Here is a 23,556-nt window from a genome sequence, read left to right on the forward strand (position 1 = left end):
TTTTTTGTTTTCTTTATTATTTTTTTTTTTGTTTTGCCTTTCCTTGTTTATTATGTATTTTCTTTATATTTCAACGCTGACAGTTTTTAATATGCCAACAATATATTGACAGGAACTTAGGCACTGATTGGATTTTCAAACAATAAATACCCACAATATACCATACCATATTGTATATATTATATATGTAAATGTGTAAATATTTACACAATTTATGTACATATTAATACACAAAAAAAAAAATAAAGAAAAAAATTTGCAAACTTATTATTTCTAACAAAAATTTATGCATTTCCTGTATCTTCGCAAATCATCCAAAAACTAACATTAAAAAAAAATTGTATGCAATAAAAGGACGATTTAACCTCGGCTAAGCCAATTCCACTGATGCACACATTAAGCCAGCATTTTTGAAACATTTTCCATATAAATATTATATCCCTGCGCTATCCATCTACTAACAGGTATATTTGGCTGCGATTTACTCTAAGCATCTCAGACAGCTTTTATAAGCTCGCAATCGTCTTCATAAGTACTTTTTGTCTTCTGTAACTTATTTCTACTTCACCCCAGACAAGTAGTTTACGAAAATCCTCGAGTTAACGAAACTTTTACAAGAAACTTAGAGCGAAGAAAAAATTTTCCTTCTTTTATAAAATAATATACAAAAAATTAAAAACAACGTTGAAAACTTTAAGTGAAAACAAAATAAAGTTGAAAGGAATTTCTTAGCTGCACCACTTTATGCACCACTGATGTCCTCAGTCCGGAGTAAATGTTGGATACGAGTTGCAGTTGTGGAAAAAAAAACAGTATTCGGTAAATCGCTAAAGGATACATTGTCTAAGCAATATGTCGAGTTCTATAAGTTGAATTTCTCGATTTTTTTTTTAGATATTTTAAGACAATAATGTGCAAAATGAAGTGAAGTATTATCTTTGGAATTCAAAACTTATTAAGTAGAGACATTTTTCTTTAAAGTATATATTTTACATAATTTTTTTATATTAATTTATTAGTTTTATAAAGAATATTACATACATTCATATATATATAATAATAACATATAAACCCATAAACTAATTAAATAGAAATATGAATATTTCCTAAGAACATTGATGAGGAGCTGTAAGTCAAATTGCAATAAATTAATTAAAATTTTTGTTATTGTTTCTTCATTATTGTTAAAACCCTTAAATAGTTTCTTTTCGTCATAAAATGCCTCATATACCACAAAAAAAATTGGCTATAATAATATATACAAACAATTATATATATATTATATTATATATATATATAATAAAGTAATATAATAATAATAAAGTATGAATATATTATATAGACATATCTTATATTATATAGACAGTTATATAACATATATATATATTATATAAATACATGTACTGTATACATTTTTTCCGGTTTAACTAAGAGATGACGCCTGCGAAAAGTGAAGCCTACTTTAATTAATTTTTAATTATGTATACGTGTGTGTATGTGTATTAATTAAACGTTTGCTGGTAAAAACATATACTGAAGACACTCCATCGATTAGAACATCGAAAGAAAATCAGTGTAGCAGTTGATCGTATAGTTCTAAGAGTTTCTTTTAGTGCTAGTATAAAACACTTTTGAGCTATTAACAAGCATTAGTAAAAAATTTGACTTGGAAAATATTATATTAGTTGAAGATTAATTGGTTATGAGTGAAAGATATTGATATTTTAAAATGCGGATTTAAATTGCCATATATTACCCTTGTCCTGATATTTGTTCCAAATATATATATATGTCTAATTTTGTATTAAATAAAATATAAAGTAGAATATTTAATTAAAACAAAATGTATGAAAGAGGATTTAAAAGGTTTCATTCTAAATGACCTTACAAATATTCAAAGCCACTTAATTAGATTTCAACCATATACGTTTTGCATGCGGTTCAGAATTTCAGATTGGTTAAGAAATTTAGAGGTATTGTTACTATTAAACATCTTAGACGTCTCTTGCTTTAATAGTAGTAAAATTAAGACATAGACTTCAGTTCATAAAGTTTTAAGAATACAGCTAAACCGTTTGTTCTAACTAAACGACTGCTCTCAGCACCCTTTATTTTTCAAAATATGATAATTAACTAGATAGTTAACAAATACATAAATCAATTACTTAACTGAGGTCAGACAGAGAAAATAAACTCATTCCTCTTTTTCTTTGGTTGCTCAAACGCCAGTTAGTGTCTAAATCAGTTTTACTCAATAGTGAAGACTCAATAGAAAAACTTGTAATAGTGATATCCCTATGTAGACCATGACATAGAGATATGTCTATTTTCACTATTTATCTATGGTTTTCAGAAGCTGAGTTATAAATTTCTGTAAGACTTACTATAGTTATATGCCAACAATATATGTTGACTTATATATATATATTGACTTATATACAATATATGTAATATTGTCTGTCTATGAATTTCAGAAGTTGAAGTCTTATTTTTTGGAAGACTTATCGCAGTGATATACCTACTTTATTGCCTGTTTATGTATTTCTGTATGTACAAATGTGCAATAAGCACTTATTGTCCTGTAAAATGTTATAATAATTTATTTACACTGCAATAACGATATTTTTTGATTTTATACTATGAAATAGCCCTTTACTATTATTGGGAGCGACTTTTGTACATTACGACCTATAAGACCTGTAACGCTATTCCTATTTCTGATTTTCCGACCTGATCTGCACATATTTAGGCTATTGACAAACCTATTACTAATTCTTAATTCCAGTTGTTTTATCTTCTTGACATAAATGGAAGTGAAATGGAGCTACTGTATTTGCTTTCTGACACGACCAGATAAGACCAGATAATTCACAATATTTAAAATTTATAGTTAAAATGCTTTTGATACTCGTATTTAAAATTTAACTGTTCCATTTCAAAATATTAAATTGCATTTACTTTGATATTTGCCGACTGTGACTGGCTTTTTGTTTCCAACAAATGTAATGTAGCCCGCATATGTAATTTTTTAATACGACATTTTCGTTTAACAACTCCAAGTGGAAATGTGGCTAAAACCATATAAAAATGAACAAAAAACTGAAAAAAACTGGAAAAAAATGAAAATTCCAATCATTACTTGAATTATGGCTACTTTTGCAAAACGGCAGAGCAGAGCCACATGCTCAAGGCATATTTGTAATCACACATTTAAAATTGTAACAAAACAAGCCACTTGTTGCAGAAATTTGTTGAATGTCGCTAAAATTTATGACCCCAGCATAGATACAACAACAACAACAAACACAGCATCAGCATCAGCAGCAGCAACAACCGCAGTAGATAACAGGAAAATCTCTAAAAGCGTATGAAACAGTTTACCAGGATGCCAACAAAAAGCGCAGAAGGATGAAGCGAGCGCTTTAAAATAATCAAAGCACAAACAGTGAAGCAGTGGAAGCGGAAGGATATCAAGTCAGATGTAGTTTAAGCTGAAGACGATTTTATTTATTTTCTTTTTATTTTTCCCTTTATTTTATTTGTAGCCAAATTATCAGAAATAATCACAGAAAAAGAAGAAAAAGAGAACCTAGAAATCTACTAGAGATTTGGTGGAAGAAACTTCGGTGGTGCAAGAGGAGCAAACTGCGTTAAGAGTTCAAAGTTTCTGTAGACGTCGGAACTTTAATCAAATATGCATTTGCACCACAAAATATTCACAACGAAATGAAAAGATTTCAAGTGCTGAGCTTAAATGCAGCGAAAACTTTTTAAATTACAAAACAATTTGAGAAGTTCATACTCGTAAAATCGCAACGGGCTGGCTTATGCACGATGAAGCCGGGAAGAAAAACTCAAAACTCCTCAAATAAAGCGATAATATTTTATGGGGTTAACTGTGGGGAAGTCGTCGTTACAAAAAGCAATACGCCAGCAAAATATCAAAACAACATTATCGAAACAATGGCCGGACAAATTTGCAGGCCATGATTTTCGTTTTCTTAAAAACGTAAATTCTAAACAGTGGAGCCATGGAGCAGCGGCAATACATGGACATGACGGTACGCCAGGATAAGGCGGTAAGGAAAAAAAGGCTGTAATTTATATTTGCTTTGACCGACGACAATGGGTCGCTCGTCGTAGTCATACTCATAGCCATAGTCATAGTTGCAATCATAGTTTAAGTCATAGTCGTTCCCGTTGTCGTTGTCGTTGTCGTGGTTGTCGTTCCCGTTGTCGTTGTCGTTGTGGTTGCCATTGCCGTTGCCGTTGTCTTTGTTGGTGTTGTCGTGGTCATGAGTTACAACTTAATTGAAATTTGCACTTTTCGCAATTTTATTTGTTGCTTTTGTAAACCACAACTTTGCCAACTCCTTCTCATGAATGAAGAAATTTCCTAGTTTTTTGTGCGAGAAAAACGTGATAAAAACGTAAAAAACGACTACACTGTCGTACAATGTAGATTTTGGTCACGAAATGTTAAGAGTTTCTACTCTTATAACATTAGACCTGTAAGAAAATCTTCTAAGCCCAAGTATTGTATGGAGCAAATAGAAAAAAATATGTTCACTTACATTTCTCCTTTCATTCGAAGTTTGTTGTGATATTAATTTATTTTCATAAAGCAAACACACTTGATATAAATGTATTATAAGCAGGCGTTAAGTACGTATAAATTGCACAGTGGAGCAAATCAAAAAAATAATTTTTGAAAATAAAAATTCTAAGTGAAAATTCTATTTTCACTGCAGTACTGAAGTACTTCTTTGATATCAGTCTAACAACGATATTTTTTGGGTAAACTTAAATCTAAATTTTTAGATATAGTCCCTGATTTATTATTTCTATAGATACATTGCTTTACTAGTATGAAAATTTAGAGCTATGTGAAGCTTCTAGGCAGAAGCTTAGAGTTTCTGTTAAGTTTAAGACACACGGGTTTAATAATGATCTTTTGATATATACTTTATATCTGATCAATCTATTAATAAATCTTACAACGCTGTTCGATTAAAAAATTTAGCTTTAATTTTATTCGATGAAAGTAAAATGAAGGACCTGGATGTGACTTTTTACTATTATTGTATTTTCTTACAGCTAACTTCGCTATTATTCTAGAGTTTGCATTTCGAACTGACCTTTTAGAACATAATCCATCCTTATCTGGTCAAAATAGCTAGGTCAAAATTTTGCAAACCAGATTTGACAGTGGCGTTCTGCCATACTCACTAAAGTCACATGGGCATTATATATTTTAACAGCGGATACAGCAAGACTGGATTTTGAAAAAAAATCAATTGGTTTTAAGCAGTAGCTTTTTATCGGTAGTCTTTTAAAGGTTGAAAAAAGTTATTGATACAACTAAAAAATTCTCCGTTGTGTGTGGAGAGGATGACAGAACGCTACTGTCAAAACTGGTTTGCAAAACTTTGATCCGGCTATTTTGATGATAAGGAACCATTACGTTCTAAAAGACCAGTTCAAAATAATGAGGACACAACAAAGTATTAATTGATGCAAACCGTCGAATAATAGCTCATATCCAATGGTTTGCATCGAAAGATCAGTGTGAGTTTAAATTTATGGAACACAACCGTTCATTTTCCATTGAAACACCTTAGTTTACTCGCAAAGTCCGACATTTGAGTTCCTCATTTTCTTATGTAAATAAATTCATTCCATCGCGTTCAAGTTGAGTCTTTTTCGAGTTAGTGCACTTGGCCACTTTCACTCTTTGTTAGCTGGGGGGTTTCACCCTTCTCACTGACTAATTTATGTATTCTTCAAAAACTTCGTGATTATTCAATAACTGATCTAAGAGCTGCGTACCGCTCCGTGCGGCTAGAGATTATTCTGAGATTAGATAGAGCTAAGTAGGGTAGCCTGTTGGGTTTCACGAATACCTTCAAGACGCTATCTGTTATTATCTGCTTCTCTAGTGTTGAGAAAATGATAAAGTTTTATAATAGGGAGAATAAATTGATGACTACAACAATGTTAAATGAGAGATATTAAGGAGTAATAAGGATAGACTGACCCAAAGCACTTCAAATGATGATATTATGAAAAAAGGATGATGTTTTTTGTTTGGTGGGATTTTAATGAAATAATGAGATAAAAAATGAGCTCACAACCACTCTAAAATATTTTTAAACTCTAAAAAAATTGTCTTCCATTTTTATAAACAAAAGAGATGGAATTATTTTCCAAATAATCATAGTCATAAATTGTCTATACTAAATATTAATAATATTGAATCTCAGCTCTTATTTATATGCTACTATAGTGCTACATTGCAGCAATACAAAATAAGCTCTGAGCTTAAAAAACTATATGCTTCTTCTTAATTAATGTTTTTGATAATTATTAACGAATAAATTATAAATTTTTATAATAAAAATGAGTATGGAAATCAAATAATTTTTTCTGCATGCGTGTCGTATGTGGCAGTGCAATTTATCTCTTATAGAGAATATAGAAAAAAAAAATGCCAAAGCCATTAAGAATTATTTTTTTTTTTGATTTTTTTTAAAATTTTTTTTAGATATATTATTTTTATTTTTGCTCTTTTAAGTATGAAAAATAAAATTGAAATCTCAAATGCAAAAGGAATTATGTTCCAACTGTGTATAAATAAAACTCCATGTCACCTCACTGTGGTGTTATATAAATTTCGTAGGCTCAATTCCGATGTCTTTAAAGCTTTAAGCGCGTGCAGCATGCTGCGGCCAAAACATGGCAGGCAGCGCATAAGCCGCAGAAGGAAAAACGTTTTAAGCACAAAAAGCAAAAACTTGAATAAAAACAGAACATGAAACATGAATGAATCGGGGGGCAAAAAGGAAAAAATACGCGAACCGTGTTCCAGAGATTAATAAATTGATGGCATCCATTGCACATAACGTGTAACTAATGACGGTAATCAATTTTGCTTTACATCTCAATCTGGCTTACAAAATTCCAAAATGTAAGAAAAAAATAAGTAAATAAAAAATATTTTATTTATACACAATTTTTTCTTTTTTTTTTTGCATTTTTTATATATATTTTTCTGCATTTTTGTTCTGCAAAGGTAAGAGGAGAAGAGACTGCATGCACTTGTAAACGTCATCGTTTGCATAACTATTTCGCGTTATTAAAAATCGAACAAATTGCATTATCCTTTAATGGCGTCACTGACAGTTATTAATGCTCCTGCGAAAGGCTTCACTACCACCGAAATGTCACCTGATCCTTCATATATTTATCAATATAGTAAACTATAGCTTTCACGGTTTTTTTTTCTTTTGAATATGTGACATATAAGGATATGAGTGAATCTCTTTAAGTTTGGGATTGGATTTATGTGACCAAATTCACTTTTAAGATTTTTTGTTTATGCAACATAAGATAAGATATCCTGCAGTGGTCAGTACATAGTTGACAATGTGGCATCAAAAACAGAAGGTGACCACTCAACTTTTATAGAACAATTGCATTACTCGCTGTTATTCTGTCGGTTACAGTCTCTTCCTTCAGTTTGGAAAATGGGATGAACCTTTGTGACCAAAATTTGTTACGCTCTAAATTTGCAACACTTTTCTGAAAAATTTGATCCGTTGCTCAATGCTCAAATAGTATTATTAGCCGGACCGCCCTATGTGATAATTTTCTGCCATACATTTAGGGAACTCATTTTTACCTCTTTTGTTTATACGTAAATATCCTTTTCGGCTGTGATTGCTATTGTTTCCTTTACGTGTATTTTGCAATCTGCAATCTGCAGTTCTGCAGTTCTGTATGTGAGCAAAATGAGTTCGGTTTGAGTTCGTGTTGTTTTCACTTTTATAGAATTTATTTTTATATGTGAGTTTTTACGTATTTCCCAGGAGTGACAGGTAATTATTTCCCTTAGAAACATCACAAATCTAAACTCATTCAAGGTTAAATGGCATATTGCAGAATGCATAATTACACTTGCATTTTATCTGAAATGCATTTTAAATGCAATAATTAAATAATTAAAATTCAGCGGGAAGTAAACTCTGACTGACTTTGAGGGCAAGTCTGACTTTGAGGGCAAGTCTGACTTTGAGGGCAAGTCTGACTTTGAGGGCAAGTCTGACTTTGAGGGCAAGTCTGACTTTGAGGGCAAGTCTGACTTTGAGGGCAAGTCTGACTTTGAGGACAAGGATTTATAATTTGGTCAACCTCATTACTACATTTGAGTCAACTAATTTAGTTTAAGTAAACTAATTTAATTCTATTAAATAAAATGTTTCATAAATAAGTTATTAAGTCATTTAGATATATTAAAACCATAAAAATAAAGTTTTCATGTTTAAACTACATCTGGTTACAAAATAGTGTTCGATATAAGAAATATTTTTAGTAGTCTTAATTTTATAAAATATAACAAAAAAATTGTTTGGTAAAAAAGCCATTAATTTGATATAATTGTGCTATAATTAGTGTTATTATAATATATTTAAGTTCGAACATACAAGTGAAGTACAGGTTTGGATCAGTTGGCTAATGAATACTGACTCTGAGCTTCAAATTTGGCGGGGCACGAGCTCTAACCATGGTATGAACAGTGCCAAAAACTTATTTATGAATAATTAAATATAAGATATAATTTCCAAAAAATCTGAGTATGAATATTTGGCAATACTCGAAGTAGCTGTATGATCAGCTGAACATTCAATTAATTACAATAATATTAAAAAAAATTTTGTTGTTGTAGTTCATTACTTTTGGAAACCACTCCTCATTTAATGTTATTATAAATAAAATATATTATAATTATATTATATTAACACATTATATTAGTCAGGACTTTGCATTATGCTCCAATATATGCACCAACAACTGATATAAGAATTGATAGAAAATACATTATTATAATATTTGAATATAACAATATTATAATGTAGTATATTTCTTATATATCAGCAGTGTTTTGTTTTGTTAGCAGAAATTGTCAAGATTTTGAAATATAATTTATATTAATTAGTATAAATTATTTAATTAATGATTTTAGCGATCACATCTTCATTCTATTTAAATTTCATTGCCGTGCGCATCTATTTAAAATTTGCGAATAAGTGATAGTCGGTGAGTATCAGATCCACAATATTCATTAGCTGATTGAACTATTCCAAGTATAAATCTTTTAACTAAAGTATGCGAAAACAATGCGAAATTGCTAATTGGACTCACTAACTGAGTGATCAGTTAACCTTAACAGTATATCAACTAACATAACACCTTTATTATATATATATTTATTACTTTCTGGCTACATTGGTATAACATAATTTAAATATATATTCATAAGTGCGGATGTATCATGTTGAATTTTATTTTATAATGATCAAAGACAATTAAAGACAGTTCATAAATCGTTCTATAAACTACTTAGAAAGCGAAGAGTGTATACCTTTTATCATAATAGTGTCAATATATCCAACACCAAAATAAGACGAAGATCTTAAGAGTCTTTTGTAAGCAGATAGTATGAAATGAAGCTTTATGTTCATACTGGACTATAGTACCAAAACAAATGAAGAGAAGTGCGAAGGTTATAATGTATATTTATTTAATAGCCGAAGACTTCAGTATCTAGCGCTATAAATATACATGTTCATTTTTAGTTTTATAAACTAAACTATTATTTTTAATAAATAATAAAAATAAACACATTTTTATTGTTATAATTTTACTTTGACTTATTTTCTTTAAAACTTAAAAATAGTTTTTTAAAGATATAGTTGGTTAATAACTGACTTTGCGGGATTGATTGATCATGAAGGTTTCATAAAATAGAAATAGGCAGCTAATATGATATGGTTATGTGAGTACAACTATTTGGTGCATGGCCACAATCTTCTGGCTGCGCTGATCAGTAAAATCAATTATTTTGAATACTTTTTGCCACTGCCTTATATGCCAATATATATAGCTATATACTGTTTATATACTTTAGTAGATATATTTCTAATTGTGCCACCAAATTAGGTTTATTAATTCAGTATGTAAAAACATTTTTGACTAATAAATACTAGCAGAGGCTCTATACTCCTCCTAGAGAGACAGAAACACATATATACTGTGAACACTAGGCCTTGAACTTTCTTTATTCACTATTTTTATTTTATTTTTAATATGAGCATTGACAAAGGAATTAGTTCCGTTGAAGGGTAAAAAAGAAAATGTATTGATTATATATAGAGCTTTTATATATAATTTAGAACTTATATATAAGTTCTAGTTTTATAAAAATGGTTTTTATTAAATTAAAGCTTACTACTTCACTCTCCACCAAGTATTATTATTACATCAACTAGATTGGTGGTAATATGTCATTTAAAGAACACGGACTCATTAGAAAATGTATTAAAATATATATGCAATATGTGGAGATTGGATATATAAACATATGTGAAGATATGTGGAGATTATAATACATTGTTTGGAAATTATATATATTAATAATTTATAGAAATTATAGTATTCTCAAGTTCAGCTTATAGAAAAGTATATCAAGGATCGCAAGCCACCAAGCGGTAATGTTTATAAGCACATATGACTTAGCGGTGACAACAACCGCAAACTCAATACATTTTGTCTGCCTTTTACCAAATAGTACTGCCATATAAAATTAAAAAAAAAAATATAGTAATTCTCTCAACTTTTACCAAATAAATCATAATACAAGCTAACTACAAAAATTAAAAAAAAAATTATATCAACAAAAGATACTTCAAATTACAACAACATTTAAACCGCAACTTTCTACTTTTTATGAAGAAGAAAAAAATTCCACTTATACGTTATGGAATTCGTGATCACTTTCCTTGACACTTACCAAATTGACTTCGCATCCAGGGATACAATGGAGATGGCATCCCTGAAGACTGCGAATTTGGATTTTGTGATGGTGGTGTGTGTTGACCAGGATGCTGATGCATTTGTGGTGGACCTTGCATCATGGATTGTGGAGGTGCGCCAACAGTTGCAACGCCAGTTTGCTGTTGTCCATACATGCCCATGTTGTGATGATTTTGGTGTACCTTTGAAAATTCCAGAAAAAATTATAACAAACTATTTATGTAATATTTAAACACAAAAAAAAAAAACATAAAATTAGATACATAATGAGGCTCAAGCAGAAAATGAATGTAAGAAAACAACCTTATTACACAAAAAAAAAATATTCTTATACTTTTAAAATGTTTTTGTTGGGTTAATAAAATTAATCACAGTTCGTAGATAAATAAGAAGATTTGCATGGATCTTACCTCTGTGACATCAGGAACTCCAACATCATTGTAACCCAACTAGAATGTGCAAAACGAGATAAGAAACGGATTTTTTTTAGTTTTTTCTTCTAAATATTTACAAAAAACACTAAAATTGCTACGATGTCACTAAATTCTCTAAACATTCACTAATTATTCGTTACTTTTTATTTAAGGGTTTCAAGAACTTCAACAAGATTGCAGTGCAAGATTTAAATGGATTCAGTTACTTTGTTAATAGACATCTATTGAGGTGTTACTGATAATGGTACTCATATCATTACCCGACCAAATATTTAATTTAACAATTCTGCACTGAATCCATTTCATTACTAAGAACCTTAATCTAAACTTAACTCACCTGTGCTTGTGGGTGGCCCATATGATGTGGTATTGACATTTGTGCGTTCATATGATGAGTGCCCATTTGATCGACTAACGGTGGTGAACCGCCTTCGGGTACCATACCCAGACTACCGACTGCAGCTTGTAGCTTACAACTTGCATAGACGACTGGTTGCTGTTGTTGTGGGTGTGTCACCTGTTGCGTCACTTGCGGATGCTGTTGATGCTGTGGTGTATTCTGTTGCTGTGATTGTTGTTGTTGTGTAACGATCGGACCACCGCCATTCGCCTGCGATTGGGGCATGCCGCCTACTTGACTGGAAGGACTGTCTGGCCGTGAATAGCCTTGATGCTGTTCCATACCTTGGCCATTGTAGTAGGGCATCCGATCATAAGGTGGGAACCGCGGGTAGGGCATATTGCCCTGGTGATTTGGATTTTGACTATAATGATGCATCTGTTGTGCATCGAGATCAGCGACTCCGTTACCCGGGTAGTGTCCATGATGCATGTCGGCGCCCATGTAGGAGTTCGTAAAATATGAGGTCATACTCTCACAGTTATTTGTACTCATCGTCATGTTGAATAGAAAATTTTCTTCCACTTTTTCCAACTTAAAACGTGAAAACTTGCAATTCGATTAATTACTAGTGACTGGTTTTGAAATTGCTGAGACTCAAATGCGTTAGCAATTCTGTGCTTGAAGCTATTTTTTTTTTATTTCCTTTTTTACTTATAAGTAATTTTAAAATGTGTATAAATTTTTATAATTTTTTTTGTTTAGTTTTTGTTTAATTGTAGAATTCGATTTGTCGTATTAAACCTGAAAGTAAGAAAATAATATGTATTAATTTATTTGTATGAGGAAAGGGGGAAGGGGGTAGTTAGTTAATTTTACTTACTAATATTTGAACACTTAAGTACAATTTACAGCTTAAAGTTTATCGTAAATGTGTTGAGGTATCAAATTATTTCGTTTCTGATCCTTTGCTCGAAAGATTAGTTCTCCTTTTTGCTTTTTGCTTTTTGCTTTTAATTATATTTAATATTGTTTGTTTCCTTTTGAAATTGTAAAATCCAAAAAATATTCGCCAAAAATAAATTGTTTTGCGGTTGCCGCTTAAGTTTAAATTTATTGACTACTGATTTCTAACTTCAATTTGAAACTCTGTAAGATGAGAAGAAGAGAAAAAGTTTATTAGTATTGAATTTACAATATTTTAACATTTTTTTTATATTTATTAATTTAACAAAATGAATATATAAAATATACATAAGTATCTTATGACTTCTTCACAAGTCGGCATTTCAAGCACATGTGAATCTCATCCCGAAATCTTTTGCTTAGCTTTCCCTAAACACAGCATTCGCTTAACGCTTCAATTGCTGTGATTAATAATTTTTATTTTGTTTAAGCTTTGAAGTTGACGATACTTCCAGATACACTCAAAAAAATCATAATCAATATAGATTTGTATTATAGTTGCGATATATTCTTAATAGAAGACAATACGGGTATAGTAGCCAAAGTTCTTGACTTTTCTGGTCTTCAGATCAGAAGCTAATTAGTTAGAAGGCGTATTACTTAATAGCACCTAAAAATGTATATATATTTTCAATATTTATAAATAATATTAATAATACTCTTAAACTGCTTACTACTGTTTAATGTACTTTAACTAAAGCTTGTGTATTAAATATATAGCCTATTTATCATAGGTCTAAATATAAAGCATCAGGGAACATATATCAAGGAAGACACATAGAAAATGCTTTTTTTGAGGTTGTTTGAGGTTATTACTAAATTATTTTAAATTAAATTAAATTAATTTAAATTAAATTAAATTTTATGTCAGTTAAAAATTAGTTTATTTAATGTAAAACATTATCCGTTATGTGACTTTTTTTAAGCACAAATTAAGTAAATAGTAGTTAATTATAAAAAAATTTTATTCTTTAATTCTTTACTTTGCCGTGTGAACAGCACATAATATATATTAAAATAAAAGTATACTTTCAGGATGTTCAAATATTATTCCTTTTTTTTGAAGATCCATTGGTCTGTTAAAGGCAGCTTCGATTCAACTGACTAAATCAGTGGTAAATAATATTTTAACGGTAGTATCATTGGAATATAATAGATTTATTATATCTAAGACAGTACTTCTTCCCTATCGACTATACTGAAAAAATATCAATCATATAATCGGTATATATAGGTTAAAGTTTCAAATTTTGTTAATTTCCCTTATGGGAAATTTATTTTTAAGGCTTGCATTTAACATTTTTCGCCTTAAATACGTACGTTGATTAATTTTTAATGAACTTATTTATATGAAAGCTCTTGGCATGGTAAAATATTTTCATTAGTGGCCTTAATGAGCAAAATTATCTAAATGAGACAAGTGGAAACATGGTCTAAATTATATTTCTGGAAAATTAAAATAGTCGTGTAATTGTTAGATATTTTTTATAATTCAATAATAATAAAAAACTAAATTTAATAATAATTGATTTAGCTAATGATAATTTTATAGTTTTAAAATTAATTTTGAAATTAATGTGAATTTGAATGGAATTTAAATTTTGAAAAATTTTCGTTATATTCTCAAGGTGGTTTATTTTAAAAACTTCATTTTAACTTATGTATATATACAAGTGTTATTTAACTATTTTATCAAAAACAAATTTAATGTCAGATTTATTAGTAAAGCAAAACAATTTTATTATATAAAATGAACTGTTCTATTATTACATTTTACACTACAATTTTATGTTATAGAAATAAAGGAGTTATATATGAATTTATACATACATATGTATATAAGAATATATGTAAGAAGATGTAACGCGTGAAAAGCTTATGAGAGTTTGTATACTATGAATCCTTTCTGTTCTCAACGTTCCAGACTAGCTTTGTTCAAAAAGTTTTACTTTAAATTTCAAATTCCAAAGTTGATTGAATTTTTGTCTATTGAAGCGAAATTTCAATAAAAATTCTTAATTACGAAAATATCTGAAGGTAAACAATTTTGGTATTTTCAATGTAATTCAATTTAAATTTGTTGCAAGGAGAATTTGTTCAGCAAACAAGAATTTTCTATGAAAGCAACAAATGCACTGCATACAAGCCAACCCAGCCGGGTTAAGTTGTGGATCTACTACAATATGGGATTCTTTAGACAAAAATCAACAATTTTGTATCGACGTTGGAATATAAAAAATATTGCATTTAAAGTGAAACAATAAGAAAAACTCAATTCAGATAAAAATCTACATAAATTGCAATGCAAGCGGCGGTCCGAAGTTACTTGCTGCTGCCGTCATTGATAGCCGTGAAGCTGTGAAGCGTTTATTGAATATGCAGAAGTTGTCAAATTTTCATTTGCAATAAGATAGTCCTTCGACCTGACATGCTTCCTTCCGGTCAAAGTGATTTAATTTCCTCTTATTATCGCAATCTATGACCTCATAAATTCAATTGCAATGTGTCAGCACGTACAGGACAGGACGCACACACATGAGAATATTTTTAAATAATTTAAATCATTTGCGGCGCTAATGGAAGCAGAAATTAAATTTTAAACATAATTTTCTCTTTTTTTTGTTTTTTGCATAATTGTTGCCATTTCAGTGTCCTTCCCTTGTCGATGCTGAGGGGTTAGGGTTATATGTGGAAGTATGTATCCTGGCATTTGCGAGTATGCATGTAGGTATGTAAGGGAATATTATATATTTGCTAATATGCAGACAAGCGAACAAACTTGAACGGGTATTTGCAAATTCTTTAGACGCCATTGTTTGTTTTGCTTTTGTTAACAAAATAATTTGACATCCGCCTTCGACTTTTCTGCGCAAAGAAACATGCAAAAATACAAAAAAAACAAACCTCCAAAGGATAATAGTAAAGAATGTGTTCGGTTGTGTTTACTTTCGTTAGTGTGTAGGCTGTAGAAGCCCAAGCCCAGGCTTCCGTTTCAATTATTCTATGCCATTCCATTCAAAGTCGGTAAAGACAGGACAATAGCAAACGGAAACGAGTGTGCGACGGCGCTTTTATAAGCAACCCAAACATGAAAATGGACAGACGGATGGACGAACCGTGTGGCAAACTGACTAACGGATGTGGGTAATAGCTACCGTTATAGAGATAGAGATATCACCATTATGGTCCATATAAGCACACACATGTGTTTTGTTCATTGTATCTATGTATCTTCGCTTGGATCGAGTATGGGAATAGGTGTTTAGCACATGAAGGGTAGCGCAATTGTGTGAAATTACAAAGGAATTCATTCGAGCAAAAACACGTTGATAATAATGTCTGTCTGTCTACGGTTAACGTTAATATTTAAATAATTTAAGTTATTTGCTGAAAAATCAAATGCGAATATCTTGATTTTAACCGTATTAGTCCTGCAAATGCATTTTATTGTTAAGAATTTCTATTTATTGATAACTTTTGCTTTAATTTTTTTAGATATTTTTGTCATAGGTATATTGCTCATCCTTATTTTTATTTAATATTAAATAAATAAAAAAAACACTTCACTCTATTATTATAATTTAATAATTTATAATTTATTTATCATTTTTAAATTAATACAAATTATCTCAATGTGTTTTTTTTTTTTATTCTAATATCAAAATGAATATATTTTTGTTTTATTTAATATTCTACAAATATATAAGCATCAAAACTTATTTGAAACCTTTAGAAACTGTTTAGTACGAAATTAAAATATTTATTTTAATTTTAAATTTGTATTTCTAAACTTTAAGTAAATACAATTAAAAATATATATCCACTAAACCCATTACTTGAATTTTTAAAATTCTCTTCCATCAAGTCACTAAAAATCAAATAAAGGAACCATTTAATGGTTTCATTGATCTTTATAATTGATGAAATTTTCACTTATAATAGAAAGGATGAAATATAATATATGCAAGACCTAACAACAAGAAAAAATTTACAGATTATTATAGCACGAAATAATTTTTATTTCAAGAAATCGAAAAAATCAATTTAAGTGCAGATTGCATAGTCGTCCATTTGATCTAAGTAGTATTTAAGTCACTAAAGTTAATAACTTTAACTCGCTTAAGTTCAAGTCAGCATCTGTTGTTTTTCATTATCTCGTATCTATTGCGTATTACACGCATCTCTTTTTCTCCTTTTAGTTAATTTAGAAAAGAATCTCTCATTAATAGTTTCTCGTTTATATACTAAATTTAATTACAAAACATTTCCATACAGTATTCCCACTTCAGTAGAGAATAAAACAAAAACCTTTACCTCTCAATATCCATCCTCATAATCCATCTAGTTTATATTATTCAATATTTTTTATTATTGCCTAACTTTAGGCTGTTTTGAATACAGTGCCACCTACCGTATGAAATTATAAACAAGTTCTTATTTCAGCCAATTCTCGCTTTAATTGTAATTAAAGGTTTCTGAACATGCTAAATGGAAGCCTGCGCTATTGATTGGCAGATGTCACGTACAACGGTAACACCATTTTTCATGTTGACATGTTGCTAAGAAATTCCAGCAACAAAACTTATTTCAGTTTCATTGTTGCGTATCAATTTCAGAAAATTAAAAAAATGTTAAATTGATTAATTTAGTTTAATTAGTTAAATTCATTAATTTAGTTAAATTAATTTATTTAGTTAAATTATTTTATTTAGTTTAATTAATTTATATAGTTAAATTAATTTATTTAGTTAAATTAATTTATTTAGTTACTTAAATTAATTTTTAAGTAATTAAAATTTAATTTTAATTATTTTTTCTTATGTACTTAAACAAAAATGTAAAGAATAAATTTGTATTGTAATCATCACGTTGGACAAACGATTCACATGGCTTAAACATGATCAACTGAAAAGAATTAGCTGTGCCAAAATTCTTCATCATCTTCAATCGTTATTCAGAAATGAAAATCTCAATGCTAAGAACAGGAAACTGATAAGTATATAACCAAATAATTCGTCCGTCACTTCTATATGATTGTGTGGCGTTTAGCAAAGCTTCCAACACTACTATTCGCCAGCTAGAAATTGCACAAAATCAAGCTCTGAGAAGACTTTTCAAAGTACCATGGTACATTAGGACGAATGACATCCTCAGGGAGATCAAGATTGATCCCATCAAAAAATACATAAAGGATAAAGCCCTGAAATAATTTGCGAAAACTGGTAGACTTACCAACACCGAGTTATCAAATCTCAAAATGGCAACAGGCTCCTCGGGGAGGTATGTAGATCTGAGGTCAATGATTGCTTAGTCCGATGAAATGATAAACAATAATCCAGTCAAGGCGTAAAGAGGGGTTTTGAAAATACCTTGAGTCAAATAGCTTTAACAGAAACAATATAAAATATAACTGGATATATATAATACACTATATGTATATCTATTTTATATATTGGTTGAAGTGTAGAAGTTTAACCACAAAAATTACAAATTTTATTTAATAATTATTTCAATAAATAAAAGATAGTAGACCATGAGCTATATTAAAAAGGAAGTGAAATAGTTGTTGAAAGATCTTTTCAATGTGCGACATAAAATTTGCAATAAGGAAATGCAAAAGGGTTGGGCAAAAAATATTGACCGCTTTTCTGCACTCTTAAATTTAAAAAGAAATTATTTGGAAATTGTAAGTATAAATTAATTATTGGAAAATATTTTATTAAGATTATTATTAAAATTTTATGATATTTTATAAAGATGACAGGTCTTTGATGTGATTTCAAGGTACACACGAAATATGTATTTGAAGGGGTAATTGAAGTAAGAAGACGTAGACCGGTTGTCCGGTGAAGTGATCGAGTTGAGAAAGTACTAATTGCTGTACTTTATTGGAGAAGGTTCACATTATGCTCCCAACCTGTAGAAATATGCAGCATTATGCCAAAACCTAGTAAGTAATGGGTTGTTATGTTCATATATCGAAGACAGGCGTCCATTAGAAAAGTTTTTATATTAAATATTCAAATACATATATTATTTTATTCATTATAAATAATAGTTATTTATTAATTACTAACTCCCGTGTTTATTGTAGGGTCATATGTTAACATATGCCCACTTTTTTTTTATTTATAAAATATCCTGAATTTCTGTTTTAATAGATTTTCTCTCTTAATACAATTGAAATTATTATGTGTTTACAATAAACAATAAAATTCATTTCACTATTATTTCCTCTTCATATAAGCGTTCCTATCAAATTCTTTAAAATTCTCAATTGTTCATTTTTATCGGTCTAACTTCTTTTTTCAAAAGATGTGATGAGCGAGAAAAGATGAAATGAAGAAATTACCAATTCAAATTTGGAACTTTATTTATTGACCCAATGCCATTGTGCTGACGTTTTTATTATCGGAACTGGCGCACAGCGTAGAGCCTAAAACTGGAACAGAATGTTGCCAGCTGTTCGCATTTTTCCTGCACGCGCTCTTTCGTCTGCAACTTGTAACTTGTATCTTTGATAAAATTTTTATTTTGTTCCTTTTTTGTTGTTTTATACAAAATTGAAATTTCTTTATTGACCGACCCGATTCGGTTTTATGTACTGCTGCGCACACCTTGTTGACAAGTTCAATTTTTAATGCATTTAAACCGCACTTCTCGGGTAAGATAAATGTGAGAAAAATGCAGCACTTGAAGCTCTTTGTTGCTTATCTTCTGTCGTAACAAGACTAATCGGCTTAAGTTTATTTTATAAAATTTTATTATTTATATATTATTATTTATTTGGCAGAACCCGAGTTCGATTCCAGTCTCAAAAATAATTATTTACGAATAATTAAATACAAGAATTATTTCCAAGACCACTGATGATGGGTATTTGGCAATACTCGAAACAGCTGTTTGGTTAGCTAAAAATTCAATTAATTAAAATAACATAAAATTAAATTTTGTTGTTGTAGTTCATTACTGTTCCAAAAAAGTCTCATTATTATTTATATTTTATTGCTTATGATTGATTATAATTAATAATAATTTTTATTGGAAAACATTTTTGGAGTACTATTATCATTAAAAGTTTAGAGGTGAAATTGCCCAACAGCCGGTACTGCGGCCAGAAGAGTCCTATTGTACCAGTTTCATTATTGATTACACAAAGCCCCTTAAAGCTTTGTGATTAAAGGCTCAGTTAGACGGTAGGTAACGTAAGAAATTAATTCGAAGCGATATGCACAACCAACCAAACCTGCGTATTTGATAGGAACGAAATAAACTAAGTTCACCGTTTTTGTTTTTGCCTTAAAGTCTAGAACTATATCTAGAGAAGAGTTCTTAATCTTTTAACATTTTTGGAATCTTTTAACAATAAAAATTCTCAATATCCTTCTGAAATTCCCTACTTGCAAATTATCATTCAACGCAGCCGACATGAATCACATTTTACACATAATTTATAACATGCCTTTTCACTCAGATATCGTAATTACCTGTTAACATATCATTTTAACCAATGAAAATGACTCAAGACAGCCCAAGCAAGACAAGCGAGCCAAGCCAGCCAAGCAACTGAAGCAACAGAAGTAAATGCAAACGGAAAAAACAAATTTTGAGTGGAAGAAGTGCAAAAAGTTTACAAGCAAATGGACAAGCCACACAATCAATCATTTGTAATTACAAAAAGCAAATCATCAACCATGATGACAACTACAGCAACAACAACAGCAACAACGATAACAACAAAAGCATAATAATAACTACAACAAAATCAACAAGAGTAGCAAGCATAGCAAGCATAGGCAGCTATTTGAACAACCGCAACAACAACAACAACAGTGGAGATAAATAATAACAAAGAGAAATGGAAATGACGATTTCTCTCTTAACATTCAGCCATTTTGATTTACGACTTTAATGCAATGTAATCACACATTGTTTTTGTTGTTGTTGTATTTGCACTATTTTGTTGGTGTTTGTTTGTTTGTTATTTTTGTGTGATTTGGCTCTCGTTGTTTTTGCTATTGTTTTTGTTGCTGTTGTTGCTGTTAAATGTTCATGCCTGCTTGCTTTCACATAAAACAAAAGGAAAAATATTTAAAATATAAAAAAAAAGAAAAAAATTGAGTGTTGTGAAGTGGCTGATGGGCTGATGGTTGCTCTGCTTTTGATTTCATCAAATATACAAAAATAAATGAAATCATAAAAAAAAAACGCATGAGCAACGGTGAATTTTCCCTTGACTCTGACAGCGTCATTCTTTTAGTTAATGTGCTGCTATGTGAATGTTTTTTGAAGCAAACCAAAAACAAAAAAACCAAGTCATAAAATCCAACAAAAACTAAAGAAAAAAAACTAGAGTAAAAAAGAAGGAAATATGAAAAACTACACACTTCACAGCACACAATGGTTCCATGGTTCCAAAATGTTTGACTTTTGTTTGCTTCTTTTTTTTTCTTATTTATTCATTTATTTTTTTTTTTTAAGTAATTTCTTTGCTGTTTGCCGATTGTACAATTTTGCTTGCATACACGCACATACACACACACACACACCTACATACTTAGTACCGCGTATAAAGCAAGATTTGCTTTTTTATTTGGGGTCTCTTTGAGGCAGTTTTAATGAATTCTTTTTTTTTTTTTGTGAGACGCCAGTGTAGGCGTACGTCGGTCAGCATTTGACTGTGACGGTTCTGCCTTCAATGACTTCAACGTACGTACGTAGTCGTTGCTATTCCTTTGGCTACAAACAAAAGTAACGACAACTACATTGTTGTTGTTGTATATGTGAGAAAATAAGTTAATTTGTGCAATACTGCAATTAAAAAAATTAAACAAACAATTATCAAACATTTTATTAAAATGTTAAAAAATAAAAGAAAACAAAGAATTCTTTAAGCGAACAAAATATTTAAGTCTTTTTCCTTTTTACTAAACTCAAAGCAAGCGAGCATAGGACAATTTTAGAATATTCACCAAGCAAAAGAACTTGGTTTTAAGGCTCAGTTAGATGGTAAGTAACGTAAGAAATTAATTCAAAGCAAAATACCCAATCAATCAAATCTGCGGCGAATAATTTCTTACGTTACTTGCCGTCTAACTCAGCATTTAGTTTTTGGATCAGTATTCACCAAGCGAATATTTCGTTCGCAATGGAAGTTAATAAAACTTCCTTATGACTGCTGTGTTTGCACTTAGTAAAAAGAATAAAGGTGCGAATAAATCGTTCGTTTAGTGAAAAACCAAGCAAAAAAACTAATTAAAAATTACACATTGAAGAGTTCTTTTATTTTTTTTAAAATTTTAAATAAAAAAAATTAGAAGAATCTGCTTTATATTTTAATTTTGTAATAAGTGAAAGGAATACAATGCTAAAATAATAATCTTACGTGCATATATTAGATAAATATATCTATACATATAACTATATCAATATATATATATAACAATATATAATATGATATATAGACACATATTAGATAAATACTTAGCTTGAAAACTATTTCGAAAAAGGATGAATCTTAATTATAATTTATTTTATATAAAAGCTTTGAAAGTTGAGTGCTATGTTTATAGTTATTAGTCTAGTAATAGATGATCTTATAATGATCTAAAAAATTTTTTATACACGACGCTTTTATTTCATTATATTACGACACATATATATCATATTATACTTATTATATAAATATTTACTTCTTTTCTATTTACAGAATGTCTATATCTTGCTATTTTATTTTAACCCGAATAGCCTGAATAGCTGGTTACTTTTATTATTTAGTTCATGGACTAAAATATAGATGGAAAGTGCTTAGTTCTTTCATCACAATTTTTGTGATATATGGATAAATGGCTGGCATATGTTATGGGCTTTTACTTTACATACCATAAAGTTTTGCTAATAATTTCAATAAATTCCAATAATTTTGATCTTTACAGTATATTTATATTGAAGGTATCTACATCTAAAAACAATAATTTCTCTTCAAATTTTGTATCATTGTGGTTCAAAAACTTACGCTATAATCAAGAAAAAAACAAATGAAACAAAGCCGTAATCCCAAAAAACCGTTTACATGATCTTTTCTGTAAATAAAGATAGCTTTGTTTAACAAAGTGAAATTCATTATCTTTTTGCTTCGATTTTTTCTAGAGTCTAGTTTCATATAAGTATATACCATTCTTGAACTTTATGAAAATTCTAAATTAAAGTCATTCAAATGTTATTCTTTCAACTTTTTAAATTTATGAAAACTGTTTAGGATATGTGGTTATTCAACTGTTTAATAAAATACAAAGTTTGCACAGTACGTATATTACTTCACATTCTAAAATATGGGTCTTTTTGATTATGTGATTCTTCACATTCTTAAGCATAGGTCGTAACATAACGTTTTACATTTTAAATTGTAGGATGCGGCATCCTATTTGTTTCTTTATATTCTAAAATGTAGGTCATTTCATTCTATACGTTTTTTCACGTTTTTACGTATAACTCGTTTTATCCAATACGTTTCTTTGACATTCAAAACGATAGGGCGTTTTGTCCAATAAGTTTCTTCATGTTCTAAAGTATAGTTCGTTTTGGCCCATACGTACCTTCATGTTCTAAAGTACAGGTCGTTGTGTCCTACACGTTTCTTCGTATTATATATTACTATATTTATACTATGTTCTATATTTTATGTTACTTTACTTTCTAAAATGTAGGTCATTTCGTCCTATACGTTTCATTACGTTCTAAAATATAGATAGAGTTGTCCTATAGGTTTTTATACATTCAATTATTGGGTCGTTTCATCCCATAAGTATGTTTCTTCACATTATATTCTATGCTGGTAGGTTCTAAACGAATTATATTTTGGAACACATAAACATTTATCGGAAAAATGTGAATATTTTTAAGAAGTTTAAATTATACTATGACTATGGTAATAAAATGAAGAAC

The 23,556-nt window shown here is 29.6% G+C and overlaps 1 protein-coding gene across 3 annotated transcripts in view; it reads right to left on the reverse strand.

Moving 5' to 3' along the window:
* LOC119679664 (homeotic protein antennapedia) overlaps window positions 1–12,789 on the reverse strand; it is a 413,608-nt gene extending 400,819 nt beyond the window's left edge. Inside the window, exons 1-4 of one of the 3 annotated variants that reach the window (XM_038092147.1) lie at window positions 12,530–12,789; window positions 11,644–12,450; window positions 11,283–11,321; window positions 10,850–11,054 (exon numbers count right to left, since the gene is read on the reverse strand). In XM_038092147.1, the coding sequence (XP_037948075.1) occupies window positions 10,850–11,054; window positions 11,283–11,321; window positions 11,644–12,207 (808 nt within the window). In that variant the 5' untranslated portion in view covers window positions 12,208–12,450; window positions 12,530–12,789. Of the gene's footprint in view, window positions 1–10,829; window positions 11,055–11,282; window positions 11,322–11,643; window positions 12,451–12,529 lie in introns of those variants that run through there. The other 2 variants (XM_038092150.1, XM_038092149.1) reach the window with 2 other exon arrangements.
* Between the last annotated feature and the right edge of the window lie 10,767 nt (window positions 12,790–23,556).

The sequence above is a fragment of the Teleopsis dalmanni genome, chromosome 2 (assembly GCF_002237135.1).
Source record: "Teleopsis dalmanni isolate 2A chromosome 2, ASM223713v2, whole genome shotgun sequence".
In the NCBI taxonomy this organism is placed as follows: Eukaryota; Metazoa; Arthropoda; class Insecta; order Diptera; family Diopsidae; genus Teleopsis; species Teleopsis dalmanni.